A 21,761-nucleotide genomic window follows, 5' to 3' on the forward strand; every position below is an offset into this window, starting at 1 on the left:
TCTCCCCACACAGCCCGGCTTCAGTGAGCAAGGTGCTTCCCCGTCACCTGCATATGTGTGCCCACCCTGCCATCCCCCTCGCCTCTGGGCTCAGGAAGGGTCCTTTCCTCCAGGAAGACCCCCCTGGATCACGACCTCTGCCCACTCTCCCGCCAAGTGTGCACTACAAGAGTTTACTATCGCCCCTTCAGAGCAGGTGCCTGGCCCCGTGGCCCCACACTGCATCTGACAAACCCACGGCCTCTGAAGCCAGCCCAAGGAGCTGGATCCAGGCCGGCAGCAGGGTGTGTCAGCACAGCCGCCTGGGAACCAGCTCACTAGGAGGAGCTGGTACAAGAAGCTACCGCGCCCTCCCTGCCACCCCACAAGCTCACCTCGGACCCGGAGGGCAGCCGTGGATTTGATGCCCTCAGCCTCCGCAGTGACCTGGCCGGCATCCTCCAGGGCCAGGCTTAAGATGGTCAGGCTGTGGCTGGCACCCTTCTGCGATATGAGAAACTTCTCGCCGGACTGTAGTTGGACACCATCTCGGAACCATGTGACCGCCACGTCGCTGGGGGTCACCACGCACTGGAAAGTGGCCTCGCCCCCCTCCTCCGCAACCACAGCGCTCAGCCCAGACGTGAACTTGACCACGCGGGGTTCTGTGGGCAGGGGCTCCACTTGAGATACAGACAGGATAGGCGGGGCCTCCCCCTCTTGCAGACTCCGCGGAAGCACACGTCTTCCAGGAAGCCTCCCAAGAATGCGCCGCCAAGCCACCCACCCTCCCCGGCGACCCAGCCCATGGACCTGGCACGCGCATACCAATAACGGTGAGCGTGGCGCTGGTGTGGTCGTCGCGGCTCTCACATACGTACTCCCCTGCATCCTCTGCCCGCAGGCCCGACACCGTGAGCGAGCGCCGCGGCCCCGCAGCCGCCATCTGGAAGCGTTTGCCGGCCCGGAGCTGCGTGCTTCCGCGGCGCCACACCACCTCAGCCTGCTCGGGGCTCAGCTCACAGACCAGCGTCGCCGTGCCGCCCAGATCCCCGCTCACGGGCTCCAGGGGGCGGCAAAACTTGGCAGCCACCTCTAGGGGAGGGGAGGGGACGTCAGCCTGGCAGGGTTCAGGCCGCGGGACCGGCTCCGAGCCTCCTGGTTGCACGCCCGGAGCCCCACCCGGTCTCCACTCCAGGATGCTGCCAACAAGGGGTTCCCAGAGGACCACCCCATGGAGCCACTCACCTTCCACCTGCACCGGGAAGTCCTGCCCCTCTGCGCCCACGCGGCAGCTGTAGACGGCACTGTCCAGGGTCTGCGCCCCACGTATGGTCAGGGTGTGGATGTCTCCCAGACTGGCCATCTCATGCCGCTTGCTGCGGCGAATCTCCACACCATCTTTGAACCACGTCACCGTGGCCACAGACGGCGTGGCCAGAGTGGCTGTCAGGACGATGTCCTCATGCTCCCTGACCACCAGCAGTTCCCTGCGTCTGGGTTTCTCTGGGGCCGGGGGCTCAAACTCCGGCTCTGGGCAGGGGGATAACAAAGGAACATTAGACGGGGGACCCTCTCATCCTTGGCCTGAATCCCAGCCCCCTCCAGGCCACGTGGTGGGAGAAGACTTGAAATGAAACTGCTTAGGCTGTTCGCCTCTCCACCACGGCCTCTCTGCTGAGCAAGCCAGAGAGGAACGCATCAGGGCCACAGTTCACCTGCCAGGCGCCATCCAGGCTCCCGGGGCAGCACAGGGCAGTGAGGAGGAGCCCCCTTGGACCACAGGCCTGGGGGCCACAAGCTCTGTCCAGCAAGAGCTGGGAGTCCAGGATCGCTGCCCCAGCCCAAGGGGAGATGGGCCCCGTGAGCAGCTAAGGCAGGGGAATCAGGGCACACAATGGCCCCGATGCTGCCTGGGGCTGGGCCAGAATTCCAGAAGAGCGGGAGGGAGCAGGGCCGGAAGGGCAGCCGGGCAGCACAAGCTCAGTAGAGGAGCCCCGCTGTGGGGAGGGGAGAGACCAGGCAAAGGCTGGGAGGTGTGGAAGAGCCTGAGTGCCTCCAGCAGCCGGGCACTGGGGAAAGGCCAGGGCAGAGAAGGGGGCAGAGGGAGGCCTGGGAGGGGACCTACGAGGGCCCCTGGGGGGCTGATCCAGGGGCCACCTGGCTGCAGGATCAGATGCCAGGGCCACGGCTGGGGACAGAGACAGGGTCACTGGGCTCAGGACTCGGAAACCCAGTGAGGTCACCAGCAGCAGGAGGGACAGGAGCAAGCAGGCAATACCTCCGCTTGGCTCAGGCCCAGGACAGAGGCCAGCACAACAGGCTGACCTAAATACAGCTGGGCTGTCAGAGGCCCGAGCCCAGAGACGGGGGCTCCAGACCCAGTGAAGGCAGAGACGTTCAAGGCCAGGAGTTCCCCAGAGCAGGGCTCCACAGCTGCCCAGGAAGACTTAATATGGGAATAGTGCCCCCTGCCGACCACAGACAGAGAACGTCCATTTCAACAGACTACAGGCTTTCGCAGCCTGCAGATGGCTGAGAAAGCCTCCGTGGCAGGTTTCATGCTGGGAAAGGTACGGATGTGGTGGAGAGAAGCGGGAATCTGGGGGAGTAGATGTCAAGAGTGTCCTGGACTCGGGGCTGTGGCAGGCATCCTGCCACTCAAGGGCCTTGCCAGAAGACAGAGCCCTGGAGCTGACCGCATCCACGGAGAACCCAGCAGAGGACCCCAGGCCCCAGCATCCGATGCACTCACATCCCCCACCCTGCTGAGGATGTGCTCATTCCCCCCAGTTTGTCGGGTGCTCACGCCCTCCATCCAGCCCTGACACCCACCTGTGACGTCCAGGTGGAAGGAGACCTTCTGGCCCCCGGCCTCGCAGCTGTACTCCCCGGCGTCCGCCTGGCCCGCCTGCTGCAGCACCAGCCGCCGGGTGCAGCCCGTGGCCTCCACACGCACTTTCGAGCTCGAACTCAGCTTCTTGCCGTCCTTGAACCACGTCACCTCCGTCTGGGCCTGGGCCACCTCGCAGCTCAGCGTGGTGCGGGCTCCTGCCTTGGCCTGCACCTCCGTGTGCACTGCCTGCTCCTTGGCAAACGCCACCATGGGCTCTGCAGACAAGGAGGATGCACAGGGTCAGAGATGCATCTAAGCCGGGAATGCAGCAGTATGGGAAAAAGGCCTGGGCAGACAGAAAGGGGGACTGGGCCCTGCTCCAGGCTCTGCGTTGGGCCACAAGTGCCCACAATTGATCTATACATTCCGTGCATGCTGCTCCAAGTGGGGACTCTGGGAAAGATTTCTTCCTTACACATATTCCTCTAGGAGAGGAACTGTGGGATCAGGATGCACGCACCCTTCAACCTTCCTAGATGATGCCATCTTTCTCCCCTGACTGTACAGAGAACACTCCCACCCACAGTGCGTGAGAGTTCCTGAGGCTCCATGCTCTCCATGTTGTCAACTGACGGCAAGCCGGTAGGGAGCATGGTTGTACTTCCTGAGCTTTCTTTTGCACAGTCTGAACAGGCTTCCCTGGTGGCTCAGAGGTTAAAGCATCTACCTGCAATGTGGGAGACCTGGGTTTGATCCCTGGGTTGGGAAGATTCCCTGGAGAAGGAAATGGCAACCCACTCCAGTATTCTTGCCTGGAAAATCCCACGGACAGAGGAGCCTGTGTGGGCTATACTCCACAGGGTAGCAAAGAGTCGGACATGACTGAGCAACTTCACTTCACTTTCAACAACTTGCAAAGTGAAGCATCATTTCTGATCTTTTTGGCTTTTGGTGTTTGTCCTTCTGCAGTATCACTGCCAGATGTTTACCCAGTTATCAGTAGCATTGTCTGTCTTTTCCTTTTTCACTTTCAGGAGCTCTTCATATATTTATATTAGAACTTTGACAATTATGGGTGTGTAAATATTTTCTCCATCTTTGTCACTTGCTTCTTTATCTTTTATGTGTCTTCTGTTGACATAAAGTTCTGAGTTTTAACACAGGCAAGTATGTCAACTGTCCTTTGTGGAACCCTCTTACACTGTTGGTGGGAATGCAAACTAGTACAGCCACTATGAAGATTCCTTAAAAAACTGGGAACAGAACTGCAATATGACCCAGCAATCCCACTGCTGGGCATACACACTGAGGAAGCCAGAATTGAAAGAGACACGTGTACCCCAATGTTCATCGCAGCACTGTTTACAATAGCTAGGACACCTGATGCAAAGAACTGACTCATTGGAAAAGACCCTGATGCTGGGAAGGACTGAAGGCAGGAGGAGAAGGGGATGACAGAGGATGAGATGGTTGGATGGCATCACCCACTCGATGGACACGAGTTTGAGCAAGCTCTGTGAATTAGTGATGGACAGGGAAGCCTGGTGTGCTGCAGTCCATGGGGTCACAAAGAGTTGGACACAACTCAGTGACTGGACTGAACTGAAGACATGGAAGCAACCTAGATCTCCACTGGCAGATGAATAGATAAGAAAGATGTGGTACATATACAAAATGGAATATTATTCAGCTATAAAAAGGAACACATTTGAGTCAGTTCTAATTAGGTGGATGAAACTGGAACCTATTATACAGAGTGGAAGTAAGTCAGAAAGAGAAACACCAATATAGTATATTGATGCATGTATGTGGAATTTAGAAAGATGGTAGCGGTGATCCTATATGCAACGAAGCAAAAGACACACAGATGTAAAGAAAAGACTTTTGGACTCAGTGGGAGAAGATGAGGATGGGAAGATTCGAAAGAACAGCGTTGAAACATGTATATTACTATATATAAAATAGATGGCCAGTGCGAGTTTGATGCCTGAAGCAGGGCACTCAAAGCTGGTGGCTCTGGGACAACCCAGAGAGATGAGGTGGGGAGGGAGGTGGGAGTGGGATTCAGGATGGGGGACACATGTGCATCCATGGTTGATTCACGTCAATGCATGGCAAAACCACCACAATATTGTAAAGTAAGTATCCTCCAATTAAAATTAATTAATTTTAAAAAGTATCCTTTGTGATTAATACATTTATATACTGCTTAAATCTTTTATTACCATCAGGTCATTAAATAATCTATATTAGCTGCTAAGAGCTTGTTTTAACATTTATATTGGAGTCTCTAACTCACCTGGAGTTGGTGTCCATGTCTGCTGTGAGTATGATGTCAATTTTTATTATAGAGGAGTAGATACAAATATATATATGGTTATATGATATTAGCACAGTTTATGAAAAAAATTACTCTTTTTCTACACCACACAGTAGCACTACATAGTTAGAAAACAGAAAAGGGATGGGAGAGTTTGGTTAAATGAAGGGCTGTGTCAGAGCTCACTATTCTATTTCTTTGTATTTATCCCTGCACTGAAACCCAGCTGTTCACTACTGTAATTTTATAATGTTTGATATCTTACAGATCAAATGCTCTCATTTTACGAGTGCTTGAATTCCACTTGACCCCCGGAATCAACCTGTCAATTTTGACACACCCACAGAAGCACTTCTCTCTGGATTCTGATTGCTGGTATGTGCTCAGTTATGTCCACTCTGTCCATGGAATTCTCCAGGCAGGAATACCTGGACTGGGCTGCCATGTCCTTCTCTAGGACTGTGAGTAGGAATGGACATCTTTGTGCACCCCCGTGTATAGCTCACTGTTCATCTAGACCCTCATTGTCTCCCTAAAATGTTTAATAATATCCTCTCCTGGAAGCCTTAAACACATTTTATTAGACATGGAATCAGAAGTCTGACACTTCTGATGTTATTTAATTGTCTTAAAGTATCATTTTCTGACTCTCAGTTGCTAGTACATCAACATAGAAGCATTTTCTGTGTATTCTGTATGTGGCATTTATTCTTAACTTTCTTACTAACTTTAAAAATTCTTTCTACTTTCTGCATTAATAATGTTATCCTCTAGGAACTCACTTTTTGATTTATCTAAATTTTACTGTATATTTTTCCTGACAGTCTCTACAATATTGGACATAAGTTGTGATAGTGGAGCCACTTGAAATGCTCCAATGAAAAGAAAAACTTTCAAGGTTTCCCTGTAAGTGTGATGTTTGCTGTTGTTTTCTTTAGTACTCTGTATCAAATTAAGGAACTATCTGTTTATTACTAGTTCAGTAAGAAGTTATCAAAATGAATATATGCTGTATTTTATAAAACTCAATCTAGATATGATATAAACATTTTATCAAGCACTTTTATTCTGCATTTTTTAAGGCAGAAATATGCTTTTTCTCTTCTAGCTTCTTAATGTTACAGATTGATTTTTCTAATGCTCTGATGTTGAACAAACCTTGCGTTCCTGGATTAAGATCTTCATGTATTGCTCCACTCACTTTGCCAATATTTTGTACAGGATTTTGATATTGACATCCATAAAAGATTGGCCTGTAAGTTCAATTCTTTATACTTTGTCGGATTTTGGTATCAGTGCTATGGTAGCTACATGAAATGAGCTAAAGAGTGTCTGTCTACACACACACACACACACACACACACACACACACACATGTATGTATATCCTTTTTCCATTCTCTTAAAGAATCTCCATGAATATGAAATAGTTTTCCAGAATATTTCATATAATTTGCCAGAGGAGCCACTAAGCTTCATTTTGTGCTATGAGATTATTTTATTATGCTTCCATCTATGTAAAAGATTATAAGACTGTTCAAGTTTATTTCTTCTTGTGTAAGTTTTGATACAGTTTAATAAGAGTTGGCCCATATTTCAAAACTTCCAATTTATTTGTGTGAAATAATATCATATTTTATTATAATAATGTCAAAATGATTCACAGTGGATTTCTTGGTATCTATATACATCTATGAATCACTATATACTAATCCAATATCAAACTGTTATCTGGTGGCACTTAGGAGTCAATGTAGGACCACAGCCCATCTCTATTTGAAGTTAACCTCTCTTAACAAAAGGAAACTAAAGTTAGTCTGCAGACATCTCTGTGGACCACCTCAGAAGGCACAGAAAGATACGCGTCATTAGGAAATGCTGTGAAACAAATACTGCTCTACCAGTCAGTAGTGCTACTATATATAGAACCTCTTCTTTAAGAAAGCCTGTTGCTGTAGGGAAAGCTCCTTAATACTCTGCATTTCTAAATTTATAAATCAAGCTCCAAAGGGAATACTGACACAGAATGTACTAACTGAAGGCAAAAACCCCCCAAAAGTTGCTTTTGAAAGAATGTACCATATCTCAGAGGTGCATATCAAAGGCACCAATCCTCTTCTCTTGGTTTACTTTGCACACACGTTGCAACAAAACAGGAACCTAGATTTTGAAACATTTAGGTGCACAGATAACTTCTACAACCATGCGCAAGAAAGAAATAGTGTCCCATAACAGCTGAAATAAATTCAGACTTGAGGCAATGCCGAGTACAATTATGTGGCCGAAATCCTCTTGTCAGGTTAAAAAAACTACAAACATCTCTGATTATGGAGAATCCTCATATGATGCTGGGTGAGAGAATTTGGATATTGCTAAAATGTCCAAAAAATACATTCACATATACCAAGGTGAGAGATACCTGGTCTACTTGAGACCCCAAGGGCCAGATGGAGCCAGGGTCTTGGGCACCAAAGATCACCTGGAACATTATAACACAGAAATACCACTGGGGGTGCATAAGAGAGGCCTCTCCTCCTCCCACACACACCATTCCCACCCAGTGTCCCTGGGAGAGAATGGGAGGTGGGAAGATGGGAGACATGAAGAAGTTAAACGCAATGAAACGATCCTGTCATGGCTGTAAGTCAGTCACATCATCTCCATCTCCAAAGAGCCTCTCAAATAACTGACCTGTGACGTCCAGGTGGAAGGAGACCTTCTGGCCCCCGGCCTCGCAGCTGTACTCTCCGGCGTCCGCCTTGCCCGCCTGCTGCACCACCAGCCGCCGGGTGCAGCCCGTGGCCTCCACACGCACTTTCGAGCTCGAACTCAGCTTCTTGCCGTCCTTGTACCACGTCACCTCCGTCTGGGCCTGGGCCACCTCGCAGCTCAGCGTGGTGTTGGCTCCCGCCACGGCCTGCACGTCACTGCGCACTGCCTGCTCCTTCGCAAACGCCACCATGGGCTCTGGGGACAAGGAGGGATGCACAGGGTCAGAGACACTATCTAAGTCAAGATGCGGCACTGGGGAGGAAGGACCAAATGGTGAAGCAAGAGAACTGGAAATTTCTCTAGATCCTGGCTAGCTATGTGGCCTTCTCACCGAGTAACAGCATTTTACCTATATATTCTCCCACTGATCCATGCGTGTTGTTCCAGGTGAAGACGCTGCAAGAGACTTCAGCGTACACACTACTCTGGGAGAGCTTCAGGGTCCTGAGGCATTGGCTCCTCAACCTCTCTAGATGGGCACCCAAAGGTCAGTGTAGGCCCCCAGCCACAGTTATCTGACACTGCCGCTCCCACAGGCCAGCTCAGGGAGGAGTGCATGCCCAGCTGCAGTGCAGACACGGTTTGGAGCCTCCAGCCTCTGGTCTATGCTCAGCATGTCAGCTGTGGCCGGTCGGGTGGGTGGAAGTCAGACCCCCTTGGCTGCCTCTTGCACGGCACTCGTGACTCAGAACGTGGAGCGGCGTTTTCAGTCTTCTGGCCATTACTGTCTGCTCTCCTGTGGTGTCACTCTTCCAGTGTTTCAGCTGATTTTCAGTAGCATTCTCTGTCTCCCCCTTATTCATTCTCCAGATCTCGTCACATGCTTAAGTGCTGGAGATCTGACAAATGATGCAGTTTGCGAATTCTGTACCCATCTGCATAACTTGCCTTTTCACTCAAGCTTTTGTTTTTTTTTTTCCATTTATTTTTATTAGTTGGAGGCTAATTACTTTACATCATTGCAGTGGTTTTTGTCATACACTGAAATGAATTAGCCATGGATATACATGTATTCCCCATCCCGGTTCCCCCTCCCACCTCACTCTCCACCTGATCCCTCTGGGTCTTCCCAGTGCACCAGGCCCGAGCACTTGTCTCATGCATCCAACCTGGGCTGGTGATCTGTTTCACCCTAGATAATATACATGTTTCAATGCTGTTCTCTTGAAGCATCCCACCCTCGCCTTCTCCCACAGAGTCCAAAAGTCTGTTCTATACATCTGAGTCTCTTTTTCTGTTTTGCATATAGGGTTATCGTTACCATCTTTCTAAATTCCATATATATGGGTTAGTATACTGTAATGGTCTTTATCTTTCTGGCTTACTTCACTCTGTATAATGGGCTCCAGTTTCATCCATCTCATTAGAACTGATTCAAATGAATTCTTTTTAATGGCTGAGTAATATTCCATGGAGTATATGTACCACAGCTTCCTTATCCATTCGTCTGCTGATGGGCATCTAGGTTGCTTCCATGTCCTGGCTATTATAAACAGTGCTGTGATGAACATTGGGGTGCACGTGTCTCTTTCAGATCTGGTTTCCTCTGTGTGTATGCCCAGAAGTGGTATTGCTGGATCATATGGCAGTTCTATTTCCAGTTTTTTAAGGAATCTCCACACTGTTCTCCATAGTGGCTGTACTAGCTTGCATTCCCCCCAACAATGTAAGAGGGTTCCCTTTTCTCAACTCTTATACTAAGTCTAATTAATCTTTTAGATTTTCTGAATTGATATCCATGTAATCTATTATTTCTTCTAACATTTCATGCTTTGTATTGATCTGCTTTGTTTCTGAAGCTACATAATCCTTGCAATATGGGAGTAAAACTTTATCACAGTGTATTGTCTTCTTGATATATTGCTGAATTCAGTTTGCTAATATTTTGTCTAGGGTTTTCCTTTGACAGCGATAATAAACTGACCTGTAATTTTAATTATTGGTACATTCCTTGTCAGATTTTGGTGACCATGTTATGTTACCTACAGAAAACCATTTGCAGAGTGTATGTCCTTCTATTCTCTAGAAGAATCTCCCTGAACATGGATTAATTTCTTTCTAAAATAATATAACTTATTAGGAAAGCCACTGGGCTTAGATCTTTCTGAGAAAAATGATTTACTGTGGTTCAACTTACTTAAAAGGATTAGAACTGTTCAGTTCAGTTCAGTTCAGTCTCTCAGTCGTGTCCGACTCTTTGCGACCCCATGAACTGCAGCATGCCAGGCCTCCCTGTCCATCACCCACTCCCGCAGTCTACCCAAACCCATGCCCATTGAGTCGGTGATGCTATCAGGACTGTTAAGAGTTGTCTAATTCTTCTGTGTTACTTTTGATAATAGTTTTCTAGGAACTGGCCAAATTGCCAAAATTCTTCAAATTGACTACCATAAAATAATGTGTCATATTCTCTTAAAATATTAATAACATTTGACAAAGGTACAGAGTGAGTTTTCTGGTACCTATACATACCCACAAGCTATTATGTACAGGTACAATACCACACTGTTAGGTACTGGCAACCAGAGGTCAGTGTAGGATCACAGCCATAGTTATTTGACATTAACACCCTCTTTTTAAAAACTATTTATTTATGCTTTTAATAGTATAATGAACAATAAATCTGCTACCCACTCACTTATCTACCTGTGACAAACTCCTAATGAAAGGAAAAGAAATTTAGATCTCAGGCTTCTCTATGAACCGGCCAGGGAGGACAAACACTGTAACCATGAGGGAAATTCTATAAAGTAAATACTGTCTTATGAGACCATGGCTGCTGCTACTACAAACACTCATCTTTAACAAAGTGCAGTGGTACAGTATTAGCTACTTACTCGTTTCCACCTGTAAGCTTACCAATCAAACTCCAAGAATACTGACACAAATGTTCTAACTGAAGACAGAGAAAAACAACATGTAGTTTGAAAAGAGCATTCTAAACCTCAGGCACATATCACAGGTGCATACCTACCAACAGTCAGCTCCTTTTTACTGTTCACAGGCGCTGAGACAAAACCTGCATCTAGAATTTGGTACATGGAGTGAAAAGAGAAAAGAGCCTCCCAGAACACCTAAACTACTATGAACCAAATTTTAATGTTGAGATCATTCCAAGCATGATTATGTGGCCAAAAGAAAAAAGTCCCCTTAATTTTGGTTCAGTGAAATTCAAATAGGTCTCACTAGTAAGAACTCTCATGTGGTGGCAGGTGAGGGATGTGGGAACAGCCAAAACAGTCAACAGAAGGATATGCACATAGTCCCAGGTGAGAGACATCTGGTCTACTTCAAACCTCAAGCACCAGGTGGATTCGAGAGTCCTCAATACGGGGAAGATTCTATACAGCTGCTGGGACATGTGAGTAAGTGTTTACATCAAACACTACCTGAAGTTTACAAGAAGGGCCAAGCTCCCTTCCATATACATGCCCCTCCAGTTTAAATTCCCTTGGTTCGGCCATGGGCATAAGAAGTGGAAGGATGGGAGACTTGAAGGAAGAACTCTAATGTAAAGAGCACTAGGGTCCAGTGAGTCTATTAGTCAGTCCCATCATCTCCTCCGAATGCTCTCAGTCAGAACCCCCCGTTATGTCCATGCCCAAGGAGACCTTCCAGCCTCCAGCCTCAGAGCTGTGTTCCCCAGTGTCTGCTTTCCCTGCCTGCTGCACCACCAGCCGCTGAGCATGGTCCTGGGTCTCTTCATGCACTTCTGAGCTGGCACTCAGCTTCTTCTCATCTTTGAACCATGTCACTTCCCTCTGGGTCTGGGCTACCTTGCAGCTCAGCATGGCTGTCCCCCCAGTCACAGTACGCCCTTCACTCAACACCGGCTGATCCCTGGCAAATGATGTACAGCCATGGACTCCGGGGACAAGGAGGGAAGTACAAAGTTAAAGACATGATCATCTAAGGCAGGAAGGCAACAGGAGGGGGAAAGGGACTGCACAGGGAGGTAGGAAGACTAGAAACTTCTCTAAGCTCTGCACTAGATATGTGCCCAAGAGGCCCCATACCTTATCAGCAGCGGTGACACAATTTATCCATACATTTGGCCACAGCTCCAAGTGGGCAGTTCTAAGTGAGAACATTGCAAAAGACTTCTCTGTATATAGGGTCTGTGGGGGGCAGGGGGCGGGGAGTCATGATCCATGCAAACTTCCTAGATGAAGGCAGAGTCTTCTTCCTAGATAAAGTCTCAACCTTCCTAGATGAAGCCAGTCTCTCCCACCCAACTGTGCAGAGAGCGTTCCTACCCACAGTGCATGAAAATTACTGAGGCTCCACCCTCTTGCCTATTCTGTATGTCAACTGTTGCCAATCTGGTGGACTGAGGTGATACTTCCTGTGGCTGTCTCCTGTACGGTCTTGGTGACCCACAAAGCAGCTTTATTAATCTTTTTTGTAATTATGGTCATTTTTTGGTCATTTTCTCTTCTGTGGTGTCACAGTTAAAGAACTTGCCTGATTTTCAATAGCACTGTCTGCCTTTTTCATATTCATTTTTAGGACTTCTACTTGCATGCTAAAACTTTTCTCTTCCATATCTGTGTGACTTGCATGCCACTCTTTTATGGTGTCTTCTGATGAATTGAGATGGTTGGATGGCATCACTGACTCAATGGACATGAATTTGAGCAAGCTCTGGGAGATGGTGAAGGTCAGGGAGGCCTGGCATGCTGCAGTCCACGGGGTCGCACAGAGTTGGACATGACTGAGCGACTGAACTGAACTGAATGAATCTAATGAAAGCTTTTAGCTTTGCTTTTTATTATTATTAAGTTTTTAGTTTTAATGCAGTCAAATGTGTCTGTCATTCTTGTTCCATGGTAGTGCATTTGTGTTCTGTGTCAGGAATCTCCCCTTACTCAAAAGCCACAAGGCAATCTAAGTCATCATCTAAGCGTTTTTATGGTTTTCTCTCTTACTCTGAGGTCTCTAACCGACCTGGAGTTGGTTCTGTGTGGTTTGTGTTATCAGATGAACTGTTTTTCCTTACATGGTCAAATGGAAAAACAAATTCTTACAAAAAGACCATCATTTTCCACTCCTTGCACAGCCACCACACTAAAAAAAAAAAAATGTGGGGGTGGAACAAAGGTCCGTCTCTGGACAGGTCTTGCAAACTCTCTCTTCTGTTCCTTTGGTCTGATAACTGTCCCTTCATTGATCCACCTTTCTACATTACTGTAGCTTTACAATAGTTTTTAATATTGATAGAACAAATGCTCACACTGAATTTGACTGTCAATTCTCAATACTCTTCACCCTCCCAAAGAACATCTGCTTGGATATGGACTGTTATTGAACATCCTAGATTCCTTCATGAATTTCTATCCATTTATTTAGGACCTTCTTTATCATCTCTCAAAAATGTTATTCCCCCCGTAAAGACATTAAGCACCTTGTATTACATTTGGAATTAGAAACATGATACCTCTGATGCTATTATTAATGCTTTAAAATTCTATTTTAAAGTAACTGTTTGTAATTAGTATACAAGTATAGTAGTGTTTTCTGTATGTTAATATTTGTGTGCATTTATATTTCCAAACGCTCTAAGTCAAATCATTTATCCTTGAATTTCAGCATTGATAATCATGTCATCTTTGAATTCCACCATGCTTTTCCAACTTTTATGCATTTCATTTACCTCGCTTCTGTTTTGTGCAGCGTTGGACAGCAGTGGTGACAGTTGGCCCCCTTCTCTTGTTCGCTAACTCATATTAAAACCTTCAAGGTTTTACTTTAAATGTGATATTGGCTGGTGTTTCCTAGAATGCCATTTATCAAGGTAAGGGAAAGTTTGGTTATTGATAGAATTTTATGGCATAAAATTGATTATGGTGTTAAAATTGATCAAACTTTTATTCTGCATTTACTGAGAAAAATCACATCATTTCTCACTTCCAATCAGTTAATGTCATGCATTATATTGGTTTTCTAATGGTCAGAATATTAAATCAATGCTGCATACCTGGACCATGTCTTTCATCGTAATCCATTCTCACCTTCAAACATTGTTCAGTGACTTTGCCAGTATTTTGTTGACGATATTGGCCTCAACACCCACAAGATTTGATGATGCAGAGTCCATGTCTCCCCACCAACGGGATATTTACCAGATGCTGGTGGAGGGCCTTGGACACCCATGAAGACCAGAGGAACCCCTGAACAACCGGGTAGGATGCGGGGGGCAGCGATGGGGGAGGAGAGGTGGAGGCAGGAGGGCATGGAGGCACACCCGAGGGGCGGCTGGGTGCAGGGAGGGGTCTACACACCTGCAGAGACACATGTACCTTCCTGGGTCAGCAGGGACTAGGAGGGACCTGAGGGGTTGGGGATCGGGGAAACCCATCTAGCATTCTCCATCCCTGGTCACTCAGCTCCAGGGAGCTTGCTGAGGCCCTGGGCCTCTAAAACTTGAGGCCAGAGGCACTCCAGAGGGTCCCCTACAGGTTGAGCCTGGGCGCCACCCCTGGCACCCACCTAGGGCCTTTTCTGGCCTGGGTCCTAAGCCTAAACCCCACCCTGCCTAAGCCCTGCCCCCCACAGCCAAGGCTTTTTCTGGTCCTTTTTGTTTTGGTTTGGTTTGGCTTTGGGTTTTTTCCTTTGCTACTGGAGTTCTGTTTTACCTTCTGGTATGTTTGTTTCATATATATTCTTATTTTTCCAATATATCTGCTGGTTTTCTAAATTATAATTTTTATCCTTTGTTTTTGTTCTGCTCTTCTTTTTTTTTTTGCAGTGTCCTGTGACTTGTGACAGCTCAGTTCATGGGCCAGAGATTGGAAATGAGCTCTAGTGGTGGGCGTACCAAGTCTGAACCACTGAACTAATAGAGAACCTCAGACCTCAGGGAATACTAATCAGAGTAAGGTCTCCCAGAGGTCCACATCTCAACACCAAGACCCAGTTTGACCCAACTGCCTACAAACTTCACTGTCAGAAACCTCAGGCCAAACAAACAGATAGGAACACATTCCTACTCATTAAAAAAACAAAAAATTAGGATGACAAAAAAATATGTTACAGACAAAGGAGCAAGGTAAAAACCTATAGGATCAAATAAATGAGGAGGAAATAGGAAACTATCTGAAAAATAATTCAGAGGAGTGATAGTAAAGATGATCCAAAATCTCAGAAATAGAATGAAGAAAATGTATTAAACAAACACCTAGGACAAAAGAATGAACAAACAGTGATGAAAAATGCAATAACTAAAATTAAAAATATGCTAGAAGGAATCAATAGCAGAATAACTGAGGCAGAAGAATGAATAAGTGAACTGGAAGACAGAATGATGGAAATAACTTCCAAGGAGCAGAATAAAGAAAAAAATGAAGAGAACTGAAGATAGTCTCAGAGCTCTCTGGGACAATATTATATTAAATGCACCAACATTTGAATTATAGGGGTCCCAGAAAAAGAGAAAGAAAAAGGGTCTGAGAAGATATTTGAAGAGATAATAGTTGAGAACTTCCCTAACACGGGAGAGGAAAGACCCACCAAAATCCAGGAAGTGTAGACAGTCCCATATAGGAAAAGCTCAAGGAGAAACACACCAAGACACATATTAATCAAACTAATAAAAATTAAATATAAAGAAAAACTATTAAAAGCAGCAGTGGAAAAGCAAAAAATAACATACAAGGGAGTCCCCATATGGCTATCAGCTGATTTTTCAGCAGAAACTTTGCCGGTCAGAAGGGAATGACAGGATATATGTAAAGTAATGAAAGGAAAAAAGCCTACAACCAAGACTATACAGCAAAGATCTCATTCAGATTTGACAGAGAAATCAAAAGCTTTACAGACAAGCAAAAGCAAAGAAAATTCAACACCAGTTAAGAAAACAGTAGAGAAAATGGTAATGGGAACATATAAATCATACATAAATGTAAATGGATTAAATGCCCCAACCAAAAGACAGACACTGAATGGATACAAAAACAAGGCCCATGTATATGCTGCCTACGAGAGACCCATTCAGACCTAAGGACACATACAGGCTGAAAGTAAGAGGTGGAAAAAGATATTCCATGCAAATGGGAATAAAAAGAAAGCTGGAGTAGCAATACTCATAACAGATAAAATAGACTTTAAAATAAAAATTGTTAAAGAGATCAGGAGGACAGTACATAATGGTCAAAGATTCAATCCAAGAAGGTAAAACAATTACAAACAGTTATGCATAGAAACAGGAGCACCTCAATACACAAGGCAAACACTAACAACCATAAAAGAAAACTTCATAAATCCATATGATTTCCAACCATATGGAAATCAACCATAACACAATTAGTATTGGGGGACTTTAGCTCGCCACTTATACCAGTGGAAACATCATCCAAACAGAAAATAACTAAGCAAACAAGCTTTCAATGACACAACAGACCAGAGTTAATTGATATTTATAGGACATTCCACCTAAAAGGCAGGAGAACAAACTTTTTTCTCAAGTGCACATGGAGCATTCTCCAAGATAAACCACATCTTGGATCATATATCAAGCCTTGGAAAATTTGACAAAATTGAAATCATATCAGCATTTTTTCCCACCACAATGCCATGAGTTTAGAAATCAATTACAGGGGGAAAAAAACTGTAAAAAAAAAAAACCACATAGAAACTAAACAGTGCACTGCTAAATAAACAAGAGATCACTGAAGAAATTAAAGAGGAAATTTAAAAATATATAGAAACTAATGATGCTGAAAACATGACAATACAAAATCTATCGGACACAGTGAAAGCAGTTCTAAAAGGGAAGCTTATAGCAATTCAATCTCACCTCAATACACAAGAAAAAAATCTCAAATGAATAATCTAACCAACTAGAGAAAGAGGAGAAAGAAAACCCAAAGTCAATAGAAGAAAGGAAATCATAAAGATCAGACCAGAAATAAATGAAATAGGAAATAAGAAAACAATAGCAAAGATCAATAAAAGTAAAAGTTGGTTCCTTGAGAAGGTAAACAAAATTGATAAATCTTCAACCAGACTCCTCAAGAAAAAAAAGAGCAAGGACTCAGTAAAATTAGAAATGTAAAAGAAGAAATCACAACTGACAACTCAGATATACAAAGGATCATAGAGACTGCTATAAACAACTGTAATCCAGTAAAAAATGACAACCTGGGAAAAATGGATAAATTCTTGGAAAAATACATGCATGCTTTCAAGACTGAACCAGGAAGAATTAGAAAATATAAACAGGACAATCACAAGTAGTGAAATTCAAAATGTAATTAAAAATATTCCAACAAACAAAAGTCGAGGACCAGACAGCTTCACAGACAATTTGAGCAAACTTTTAGAGAAGAGATAACATCTATCCTTCTCAAACTCTTTCCCCCAAAATCTCAGAATTATTAACACTTATAAATTCATTCTATGAGGCCACTATCACCCTGATACCAAAATCAGAAAAGATATCACACAAAAAAAGGAAATTACAGACCAATATCACTGATGAACAAAGACACAAATATCCTTAACAAACCTACTAACAAACAGAAGCCAACAACACATTAAAAGAATCATACATCATGATCAAGTGGTTATCCCAGGGATGCAAGGATTCTTCAGTATACACTAATCAAACAATGTGATAACCATATTAACAAATTAGAGAATAAAAACCATAACACTGTTGGTGGGAATGCAAACTAGTACAGCCGCTATGGAGAACAGTGTGGAGATTTCTTAAAAAACTGGAAACAGAACTGCCATATGACCCAGCAATCCCACTTCTGGGCATACACACTGAGGAAACCAGATCTGAAAGAGACACGTGCACCCCCAATGTTCATCACAGCACTGTTTATAATAGCCAGGACATGGAAGCAACCTAGATGCCCATCAGCAGATGGATGGATGAGGAAGCTGTGGTACATATATACCATGGAATATTACTCAGCCATTAAAAAGAATTCATTTGAATCAGTTCTAATGAGATGGATGAAACTGGAGCCCATTATACAGAGCGAAATAAGCCAGAAAGATAAAGACCATTACAGTATACTAACACATATATATGGAATTTAGAAAGATGGTAACGATAACCCTATATGCAAAACAGAAAAAGAGACACAGATGTATAGAACAGACTTTTGGACTCTGTGGGAGAAGGCGAGGGTGGGATGTTTCGAGAGAACAGCATTGAAACATGTATATTATCTATAGTGAAACAGATCACCAGCCCAGGTTGGATGCATGAGACAAGTGCTCGGGCCTGGTGCACTGGGAAGACCCAGAGAGATTGGGTAGAGAGGGAGGTGGGAGGGGGGATCGAGATGGGGAATACATGTAAATCCATGGCTGATTCATGTCAATGTATGACAAAACCCACTACAATATTGTAAAGTAATTAGCCTCCAACTAATAAAAATAAATGAAAAAAAATAAAATAAAATACTTTCTGGAAAGTCAAAAAAAAAAAAAAACCAAACACATATGATCATCTCAATAGAGGCAGAAAAAGCTTCTGACAAAATTCAATAACCATTTATGATAAAAATTCTCCAGAAAACTGGCACAGAGGGAACCTACCTCAACATAATAAAGGCCATCTACAACAAACCCACAGTAAACCATCATTCTCAATGGTGAAAATCTGAAAGCACTTCCCTTAAGATCAGGAACAAGACAAGGATGTCCACTCTCACCACTCTCATTCAATATAGTTTTGGAAGTCCTCACTATGGCACTCACAGAAGTTAAAGAAATAAAAGAAATCCAAATTGGAAAAGAAGTAAAAGTGTCAGTGTAGGCAGATGACAAGTTATCACACATAGAAAATTCTAAAGATGCCACTAGAAAAACTACTGGACGTGATCAATGAATTTAGTAAAGTTGCAAGATACAAAATTAATACACAGAAATCTCTTTCATTCCTTTATACTAACAATGAAAGAGCAGAAAGAGAAATTAAGAAAACAATCCTGTTTACCATCAAGACAAAAAGAATAAAATATCCAGGAATAAACCTACCTAAGGAAGCAAAAGATCTGTACTCACAAAACTATAAAATACTGATGAAAGAAATCCAAGAGGACACAAACAGATGAAGAAATAGAGCATGTTCTTGGATTGGAAGAATCAATATATAGTGAAAATGACTACACTATGCAAAGCAATCTACAACCTCAGTGCAATTCCTATCAAATTACTAATGGCATTCTTTACTGAATTAGAACAAAAAAATGGTATAATTTATATGGAAACACAAAAGACCCTGAAGAGACAAAGCAATCTTGAGACAGAAAAATGGAGCTGGCTCTCTGACTTCAAACTATAATACAAAGCTACAGTCACCAAGACAGCATGATACTGACACAAAAACAGAAATACAGACCAACAGGACAAGATATAAAGCCGAGATAAGATATGGGCACCTTGTCTTTGACAAAGGAGGCAAGAATATACCTTGGAGACATTGAGAATATGGAGAAAAGACAGCTTCTTCAATAAGCGGTGCTGGGAAAACTGGACAGCTACATGTGAAAGAATGAAATCAGAACACTCCCTAACACCATCCACAAAAATAAACTCAAAATGGATTAAAGACCTAAAGGTAAGACTGGACACTATAAAATTCTTAGAGGAAAACATAGGAAAAACACTCTTGACATAAGCCACAGCAAGATCTTTTTTGACCCACCTCCTAGAGCAATGAAAATAAAAAGGAAAATGAACAAATGGTATATAATTAAACTTAAAAGCTTTTGTACAGCAAAGGAAATCATAAATAAGACAAAAGGACAACCCTCAGAATGGGAGAAAATATTTTCAAACAAAGCAACAGACAAAGGATTAATCTCCAAAATATACAGGCAACTCATGAAGACCAATATCAAAAAACAAACAACCCAATCAAAAAATGACCTAAATAGACATCTCTTCAAAGAAGACATACAGATGGTCAAGAGGCATATGAAAAGATGCTCAACATCACTATTAGAAAAATGCAAATCAAAACTACAATGAGGTATCATCTCACACCAGTCAGAATGGCCAGCATCAAAAATAGTCTACAAACATGCTGGAAATGTTTGAAAGGGTGGAAATGCTGGAAAGGGTGTGGGGGAAAAGGGAACCCTCTTACACTACTGGTGGGAATGTAAATTGATACAACCACTTTGAAGAACAGTACAGAGGTTCATTAAAAAACTATTAAACTACCATATGACCCAGCAATCCCACTACTGAACATATACCTGAGAAAACCATAAATCAAAAAGACACGTATACCACGCTGTTCACCGTAGTGCTGTTTACAATCGCCAAGACAAGGAAGCAACCTAGATGTCCGTAGACAGATGACTGGATAAAGACGATGTGGTCCATATACACAATGGAATATCACTTGGGCATAAAAAGGAATAAAATTGAGTCATCTGTCGTAATGTGGGTGAACCTAGCCTGACATACAGCATGAAGAAAGTCAAAAAGAGAAAAACAAGTATTATATATTAACACATATGTGGAATCTAGAAACATGATACTGAAGGACCTATTTTCATGGCAGGAACAGAGATGCAGACACAGAGAGTGGACTTGTGGATGGGGTGAGGGGGAAGGAGAGGGACCAGTTGGGACAGCAGCACTGATATATACGCACTACCATGTGTGAAACAGATGGCTAGTAGGAAGCTGCTCTATAGCACACGGAGTCAGCTTGGTGCTCTGTGATCATCTGGGGGTGCAGTGGGAGCGGGGGAGTGGGAGGCAGTCTCAAGGGGAAGGGGATATATATACACACACACTTATGGCTGATTTGCATTGTTTTATGGCAGAAATGCTACTGAAGAAAAGCTTCCATGACCTTGGAAGAAAAGCTATGACCAACCTAGATAGCATATTAAAAAGCAGAGACATTACTTTGGCAACAAAGGTCCATCTAGTCAAAGCTACGGTTTTTTCAGTAGTCATGTATGGATGTCAGAGTTGAACTATAAAGAAAGCTGAGCACCGGAGAATTGATGCTTTTGAACTGTGGTGTTGGAGAAGACTCTTAAGAGTCCCTTGGACTGCAAGGAGATCCAGCCAGTCCATCCTAAAGGAAATCAGTCCTGAGTGTTCACTGGAAGGACTGAGGCTGAAGCTGAAGCTCCAATACTTTGGCCACCTGATGCGAAGTACTGACTCACTGGAAAAGGCCCTGATGCTGGGAAAGATTGAAGGCAGGAAGAGAAGGAGATGACACAGGATGAGATGGTTGGATGGCATCACCGACTCAATGAATATGAGTTTGAGCAAGCTCCAGGAGTTGGTGATGGACAGGGAAGCCTGGCATGCTGCAGTCCATGGGGTTGCAAAGAGTTGGACACAACTGAGTGACTGAACTGAACAGATACATGCTATGGTGATCTTTGATCAATGGTCTCTGATGTTACCACTACTCACTGAAGGCTCATATGATGGCTAGCATTTTTAGCAATAAAGTATTTTTTGCCTAAAGTATGTACATTTTAAAACATACTGCTATTGCACACTTAACAGACTACAGTATAGTGTAAACATAACTTTTATATGCACTGGAAAAACAAAAAATCTGTTAAGTCACTTTACTGCAATCAATATTCACTTTATTACAGTGGTCTGGAACCAAACCCATAATATCTCCTAGGCATGTCTACATATAAATGTACATGAGGGTCTTAAAACAAATAATATTATCAACCCAAAGTTTAGTCAACCTTATACTTACATAAAGAAATTCAGACATCCAAAAAAGCACAGTCACATAACTCAGGTGTGAGATGACTAGTCTACTTCAGAATTCAAGCATCCAATAGAGCCACAGTCCTGGACACCAAGGAACATGACAAGGGTCTAGGCAGGTTTAATA

The 21,761-nt window shown here is 43.9% G+C and overlaps 1 protein-coding gene across 1 annotated transcript in view; it reads right to left on the reverse strand.

Moving 5' to 3' along the window:
* Window positions 1-21,761, reverse strand: part of OBSCN (obscurin, cytoskeletal calmodulin and titin-interacting RhoGEF) — a 216,267-nt gene that overhangs the window by 78,679 nt on the left and 115,827 nt on the right. The window contains 5 exon segments of the mRNA XM_070460853.1: window positions 375-644; window positions 808-1,074; window positions 1,228-1,512; window positions 2,815-3,090; window positions 7,826-8,101. Of these exon segments, the coding sequence (XP_070316954.1) occupies window positions 375-644; window positions 808-1,074; window positions 1,228-1,512; window positions 2,815-3,090; window positions 7,826-8,101 (1,374 nt within the window).

Source organism: Odocoileus virginianus, chromosome 3, assembly GCF_023699985.2.
Source record: "Odocoileus virginianus isolate 20LAN1187 ecotype Illinois chromosome 3, Ovbor_1.2, whole genome shotgun sequence".
Lineage (NCBI taxonomy): Eukaryota > Metazoa > Chordata > Mammalia > Artiodactyla > Cervidae > Odocoileus > Odocoileus virginianus.